The sequence below is a fragment of the Nematostella vectensis genome, chromosome 9 (assembly GCF_932526225.1).
Source record: "Nematostella vectensis chromosome 9, jaNemVect1.1, whole genome shotgun sequence".
Classification (NCBI taxonomy): Eukaryota; Metazoa; Cnidaria; class Anthozoa; order Actiniaria; family Edwardsiidae; genus Nematostella; species Nematostella vectensis.
Genome location: NC_064042.1, coordinates 9,500,100 through 9,507,729, shown reverse-complemented (window position 1 = coordinate 9,507,729; position 7,630 = coordinate 9,500,100). Strand labels below are relative to the sequence as shown.

At 36.7% G+C, this 7,630-nt stretch overlaps 1 protein-coding gene across 2 annotated transcripts; it reads left to right on the top strand.

The window, feature by feature from the left end:
* The first annotated feature begins 2 nt into the window (after positions 1-2).
* LOC5506215 (programmed cell death protein 10) lies at positions 3-6,796 on the top strand. 2 transcript variants are annotated; one of them, XR_007313715.1, is made up of 10 exons: positions 3-204; positions 459-515; positions 817-874; positions 1,013-1,072; positions 1,554-1,610; positions 4,229-4,298; positions 4,630-4,723; positions 4,839-4,921; positions 5,527-5,988; positions 6,047-6,698. XR_007313715.1 is itself a non-coding variant. In XM_001626888.3 (9 exons), the coding sequence occupies exons 1-9, from the start codon at positions 127-129 to the stop codon at positions 5,612-5,614; spliced, it is 645 nt and encodes a 214-aa protein (XP_001626938.2). In that variant the 5' UTR covers positions 3-126; the 3' UTR covers positions 5,615-6,796. The 2 variants fall into 2 exon arrangements, 1 of the variants encoding a protein (XP_001626938.2); XM_001626888.3 differs by having other exon boundaries at positions 5,527-6,796.
* Positions 6,797-7,630: the final 834 nt, after the last annotated feature.

The window sequence follows — 7,630 nt, the reverse complement described above, 5'->3', positions numbered from 1 at the left end:
GCTGATCTCTGTACCGCGGGAGCACCAGGAAAATAGAGAGATGGAATCCCAAGGGAAGTTTTGAAGAGAAATCATTATTTAACTACGTTTATTTCAAGTTAGATAAAAAAAAAATAGAACACGAAAATGGCAACCGAGTTTGAAGAAGGAACCCTAATACCTAACCTGGCCCTTAGTGTTATAATCAGACCAGTTCTCGATGAGGTATGCCGACTTGAGGACAGTTTGCTGATCTGTTGTTGTTGATGGTTTTTTCGTTGCTTCTTCTTCATTAAAATGTTACCTTAAGGAAATAACAGTCTTTATTAGAGAAACATTAAGCGTGTTAATGCAGTTTGGTTTGATGAGCATGAATTTTTCAAGTATGAGCTAGTTTTAATTCGATTTAGGATAAAATAGTGTATTTTCCACATATTTCTATTGAATGTTTGCTATTTTCGAATCCTGTAACTTGTCAGCTCTCCAAAGAATACGATGATGATACAGTCAAGAAAATCCAGAAGGCATTTCATCAGGTAAAATACTAAGGATAATGGATAGACTGGACTAAATCTCTGCCTGCGCGCCTTTTGTATGGTATATAAGAGAAATTGGCTTGACAAAACAAAAAACATCTGACAAACATTACAGTAATTTGCTTAATTTTAGCAAGTTGCTGTAATGAGATTTGTCTTCTGCCACTGCTAGTCTAGATTATAACCTAACCAGGTGGTCCTATTGCTTATCAGATACAATGGTATTTACTGTTGACAGTCAGCTTTTTTTTTAGTTGAAGTGTGAAAAGTGCTTCTTTCCCTAATATTGTATATTTTACAGGCAGAGAAAGAAAACCCAGGTATCACACAAGAACTTGTCAGTGGAATAATGAAGAAAGGTTGGTGTAGAAGGTTAATAACCTCTAATCTTACTAATAATCAATCTCACAGAAAAACCTGGCCCTAGAAAAACCCCTATGTTCCTGGAGGGGGACATTCATTATAATTAAGTTAACCCTACTTTCTTTCTTGCCTAGAATCAGATGGTATCAACATGAACAAAGCCCTCTTGAGCTGTGCAGGGTACAATACAGATGGTGAGATATGTCTTTGTTATTTGTGATGGTTAACATGAAAAACAAACTTGAGCTTAAAAGCATACCATTTTGTGAGCTCAAGGTCTTCATTTCACGAGTAGGAGCTTTCTATTTTTAGTCCTGACAGCTTTCGTTGCATAAGGGCAAGCTTTTCATTTTATACTTTAATACATAATAAATTACTCCCCTATACAATAGTATAAAGTAGCTTACGCTGATACTGGGGAGGGCATGGTCAGTTTACATTTTAACTCCAAAGAAAATATGTGGGTTGTGTTCTTGGGTGAACTGTCCCAGCTAGTGTATGTCAAAAGTACCAGGGTGTATGTCAAAAGTACCAGGGTGTATGTCAAAAGTACCAGGGTGTATGTCAAAAGTACCAGGGTGTATGTCAAAAGTACCAGGGTGTATGTCAAAAGTACCAGGGTGTATGTCAAAAGTACCAAGGCCGCATATGTGATTTTTTAATCATATTTTTCAGAATACAACACAAATAGAGAAGAGCATGAATTTGTGAACCTAACAAAGAAGGCAAGAGGTAAGCCCATCTCACCTTTGACAAGGCCTTAACAACTCAACCTACTCAAACCCCAAAATCTCAAAATCTGCAATGATGGTACTTCACTAGTTATAAGTCATGGACAGTGCTGTCCCTAAGGAAAGGACTTCAAATGATTGAACTGATTCTCCAGTTATTTATTTCTTTATGTTTTTACATTCAATTATGAATTGAAAAGGGGGGCTTAAAAGAGTCTCTTAACTCGGGAATGCGAAGCATGTACAAGTTATTGTGAGGACTCCGATGTCACTACATCACTGGATCATTGGATCACTAATCCGTAAACTTTTTATGGTCTTTCTGTGCTTTTGCAACACAGCAATCCTTAGGTCATCCTGTAATTTTCCAGTGTTCAACTTCCGGTTAAAGCTTAGTCCTATAAAATGGCTTTGGCATCGACCTGCGACCGCTACAGTCATTTGTTTGTATAGCCGTAAAATATATATACTGTAAGCTAGTATTTTCAGAACAGTCTTCCATGTGGGTTGAGCGTGCGCATGCGCCTTCGTCACCAACATCAATAGATCTTCTACGATTGTTATTTTGAAAACAATACAAGTAAAATGCTAGCAAAGCTTTTGACACATTGACCCCTCAACCGGCCTGTACCGGCTTTGGGAAGTACCCACAACCCCAAAAATTCATAAATTCAAAATAAACACAACAAGATGAAGATACTCAGGCATCAGTCTAAGGGATAAATGGTCTTGCAGGTATGCATCCAACCAAGGTGTTGGCATCTACTCTTAAGCCAAATAATAGCACAGGTTCTTTGACAAATCTCAAATCGAACAAGGAGAGAAAAGCAGAATCACCCCTCTCAATAAAATGCTCAAAATACTACACAAGGGAGAGAGATCAGCAAACACAGCTCAAGACACAAATAGATACCTTTATTCTGATCCTCCAGGTACATTTCCTTGGCCTCAAAACACAATGTCCATTCCTTGAAGGATTGTACAACCACGAAAATATCTTTAAGTATTGCAAAGCATTCTGGGAGATCCAGGGGAAAATTCACGAGGGGAGGGCCAGTCAACACTCCTCTCCCCAAAGTCAGATGGTTTTTTATAAGTCTTTTCACCCCGAAGCCAAACAAATCAATTCCAGGTCATACAGACCCATAATAGCAGTGTAAACAATTTTGGAATCAATTTGGTTTCAGGAAAGACAGCATTTAGGAGAGCTGTGGTGATTCATTAGAAAATTATTTTCTCATCCGGGCAAAGCCAAACAAGAAAAAATCATCATGAATCCACCTTTGCTTGCAAATATCCATAAGCAAAGCACTCAATTATGCCCCAATAGACTTCATGATGTCCTGAGACACTCCAATATGCTCATAGCTGTCTTTTTGATGAAAAATATAAGCAACCATCAACTTGTGCTGTTTTCAGCACAACGACGAGGGATTAAAAGTGGGGACCGCAAAGCACTGTTTGAAAGCTTGGATACCGCTGACTAGGTGCAGCTGTGTTTGACTTTGACGGGCTGTATAAAACTCAGAATAGTGGGGAGGTATCCGTTTTCAGTCTGTTTTTTGTAAATTCAGCTCCAAAAAAGCCAGGAGTCAATGGGTTAATTCTCTTTCTTTTAATACTTGCCAATTCACGTCTCTGGGTTTTTGCATCGTTTGTTAGAATTGTGCTGGAAGAGTGACTAGTAAAACTGCGACTTTTAAGCCTGAGAAACAAGGTAAAGGATCTGTTCGCTGGGTCTCTGGTTGCAGGGTAATAAGAAAAAAGCCTCTGTTCGAAGGACAAAATAGAAGAGGATAGATTTCCACAAACTACTTTTTTCACAATTCTTCCCAATCAACTAAGCTAAATATAAAACAAAACTCGTACAAACACATGGCCCCCCCCTTATTCATCGAATAACGATTTTGCACTTTTCTAGAATGTTGAAAGCATATAAAACACATTGTATGACAGTAGCGTGATCAGTTATTACGGGTATTTTATTTTGTTTCCGGAAAGAATATGCTGAAAGTTGACATGCTAGCAAACGGCTTTTCGATCATTACGATACCAAAAGAAATAAAAATAATTAGTTACTGGTCAACTCAGTAATGCCACGTTATTTTGTTTCCGGGAAGAATATGCTGAAAGTTGACATGCTAGCAAAAGGCTTTTCGATCATTACAATACCAAAAGAAATAAAAATAATTAGTTACTGGTCAACTCAGTAATGCCACGTTATGTCTAGCGGTGCGATTCCCACTGAGAGCGCAATTTTTTATTTTTTATGATAATAATTAATTATACTGTTTTTGGTGTGTCATGACATCCAAAAGAAAAAAAGGTATAAGGACATTTTTATGTACTCTCAACATCTTAGATGTGTTCATGTTTTTTTCACTCCTGTATATCTTTTATGCACACAAGAAAATAACTTGGAAAATACATTTGCATTCACGAGTTGGCTGTAATATCAGGCATACCCATGAAGAGAACAGTGGATAGGGAAAAAAATAGATAAAAGGTAAAATAAAATTGTCTTCAATAAGTTGAGAGTATGAACTTGAGTATTTTAGCCAGCTCCCAAAATGACCAGAGATTTAACAACTCTTTTGATTTGCATAATTTTTTCCTCAGATTTAAAGACTATTCTATCAAAAATTCCATCAGAGATAAATGACAGATCAAAATTTCTACAAACAATCAAGTAAGTAAAATTCTCATTTTTCATGTTCTGCACAGATAACAGTAGCTTAAAATACTTTAATTTGTGCAGAACATGGAAAATGACAGTAGCTTAAAAATTGTAATTTGGGAGCCTTATCGTCTATAGTAGATATCAGGGGTACTTTCTCTTGTAAGGCAAATATTATTGCTTGACTTTTATTTAGCAAATTTTAAGGGTTGTTTTCCTTTGTTTATGCCACCCAAGTTGCAGAAATCTCTCAGTTAATATGTCACTTAGCAATACACAAACTGGCCCCAAATTGAATACAGGAAGTGCAATAGATTGGAAAACAATATTTTCGTATTTACAGAGACATTGCAAGTGCAATAAAGGAGCTGCTTGATGCTGTAAATGAGGTTTTTAAAAACTGTCAGACAGTTGGCAAGATGCAGCAATACAAGAAGGTGAGGATTATGTCCTACTAAACCGTTTTTTTATAGACCCATACTTAGTCTGCCCCTATACCTCCATATGATAGACTTCATCCATTCTTATTTTTACATGATCATCTGTTCTTAGGTTCTCGAGCACAACAAGAAAGAATTTGTGAAGTATTCCAAGAGTTTTAGTGACACTCTTAAACAGTACTTCAAGGATGGAAAGTTAGTATACCCTTCCAGAGTTGGAATTGATGTGATGATAACAGCTTCTCTTTTTCAAAATAAAAAAACGTTGAGTCCTTTTTTTTTGGATAAATGCCTTTTTGTAAACAAAGTGGTTTACCTGATGTTCCAAGCATAAATATATACATTTGGAAAGTGTGTTAACAGCCCCCTATGAAACATTAACACTAAAAATGATGGTAAAACCATACTGAGAAATACATTCAACATAAATGACTTCAACCCTGTGTTTGATTACTTCCCTGTTCTTCCCTGCTCTCTCCATGCCTGCACAGACGACCTTAGTGTTTCTACAGTTTGTCTGTCATCCTTTGAGTTATATTCTGCAGCTTTCTAATTCATTGTTTAGAGGCTGCAGGGTTTTTTTTTTTTTTTTGGGGGGGGGAGTGGTTTATTCTAAAGTATTTTCATTTTAATCAAATTTAACCAAAAATAACAACAAATAGTACCCTTTGAGTGAGTGATGTTTTTTTTAATTTTGATGCCCTGAGTGTGACATTGTGGAAGGCTTTTACTTGTGGTTGGTGACTAAACATGAATATTTGGTAACTGGTGATCAATCTAATTATTCTATTTATTATCAGGGCAGATGCTGTCTATGTGAGTGCCAACCGCTTGATCAATCAGACCAACAATATCCTGTACACTTTCAAGCTAGCAGGGAGCACTTAATTTTAGAAAAAAGAACACTACATAAGGTCCCTTTCAGTAACTAACAGGTAGCACTTAATTATAGAAAAAAGAACACTACATCAGGTCCCTTTCTGTAGCTAGCAGGGAGCTCTTAGTTGCAGAAAAAAGAACACTACATCAGTTCCCTTTCTGTAGCTAGCAGGGAGCTCTTAGTTGCAGAAAAAAGAACACTACATCAGGTCCCTTTCCATAGCTAGCAGGGAGCTCTTAGTTACAGAAAAAAGAACACTACATCAGGTCCCTTTCTGTAGCTAGCAGGGAGCTCTTAGTTACAGAAAAAAGAACACTACATCAGGTCCCTTTCTGTAGCTAGCAGGGAGCTCTTAGTTACAGAAAAAAGAACACTACATCAGGTCCCTTTCTGTAGCTAGCAGGGAGATCTTAGTTACAGAAAAAAGAACACTACATCAGGTCCCTTTCTGTATACATGATACATCTTACTGTAACAACAGGTACAATTCTCGATCCAACATTATGGATAGTACACCAGTAACTTATAAGTTACGCAAATGAGTTACAGCCAAATTCCTAGTTTCTGCCCAGATTTCCAAGAATTAAAGGCCATATTAAACGAGGCAATTTTTTTTCTGCAACTTGCAATGTAACAATCATGAATAAAAAAATTACAGGTTGCAGAAACATGATACTTTTCTTTCAATTTGTGAAAAGAAGAACCCAATTTATGCTTTTCTTTCAACTTGAACACAACGCAACAATACAACATTGCAAGTTGCTAACAGGGAATTTTTCACGCATAATTTTCTTGTAACTCGCATTGCAACAGATATGGTCCTAAGACTGCATAAAACTACAATTTATTTTGTTCTTGTAGCCCCTAACATCTAATAGATTTATGTGCTATCTCTAGACAAGACACAGATATTAATTTCTGGGTATTCATGAAACTATGATTTGGCCGTAAGTGGAGGGGGTTTTCATTGACTGTTTTTAGCATACCATAGAATGAGATAACCCTGGATAGAGAGGATGTGTAAATATAAGTACTGATTTGGTTTTATTTCTCTGTTAAAAAAAATAATATCACAAATGTTAAAATTTGCCTAAAAACCCTTTTTACCCTGCTACTCATTACCCCATGCACTCTTAACATTTTGTACAAAAACATACCTCATATTATAAATAAAACAAAGAAAGAATTGATGTTGTTTTGTATAAGAATAAAAACACATGAGGCGCGTACACAGGGAGGTACGCAGGGTGCGCGCGCCCCCCCTTGGCCAAAAAGTGGGTCATCAAATTATATGATTTTCCATACGATTCCTATGACTGCGCAACCCCCTCAGACAATCCTGGGTCTGCGCCTGCACATCTAAACTACCCATCATTAGACTGTTAGCGGTTACGCCCCAAAAAAATCATTTCTTGAATTTCTATAAATCAGTATTTAAAGAAAAAGATTGTACATTTGAATGAGTTTGTAACAGTTTCGTAAAAAATCATATGTACAAATTCTCACAGCATAGCTAAAACTGTTATTTTACTTAATCTGAGTGAACTCTGAGCACATATTTCCACCTGGTTATAAATATATGAAACGATTACGAGCTTTCATGGTTTTACCGTCTCCAAGCCGCAAAGCACGCGTGTAATTATATTCTAAATATCTCGAAAAGGCGTGGAAATCGCTGGAAAGTTTGTATTGGACGTTTGGTAAGAATTCCTTCAGGAATTTGTCTGGGAGGTTTGATTTCCGTAGCACCCTTTATTAAGAGCAATAAGTCCTTTAATAGCATAGACATGCAACAACAGCCAATTAAAAACATTTTTGGTACACCTTGTCATAGACTCGTTTTATGAAAATCATGTACAATATATGAATCTCCAACTAATAAACTCTCGGTGTGTGAAAGATGGGCTCCAGATCCTAACGCGTTAAAAAATAGGAGGATAAATTAAAAAGTGTGTCATTCACTAGGTCTGGACTAAATCTTTGTTCTAGCCATAGAAGCGTGCGTAAATAGCAAAAGAATGAAA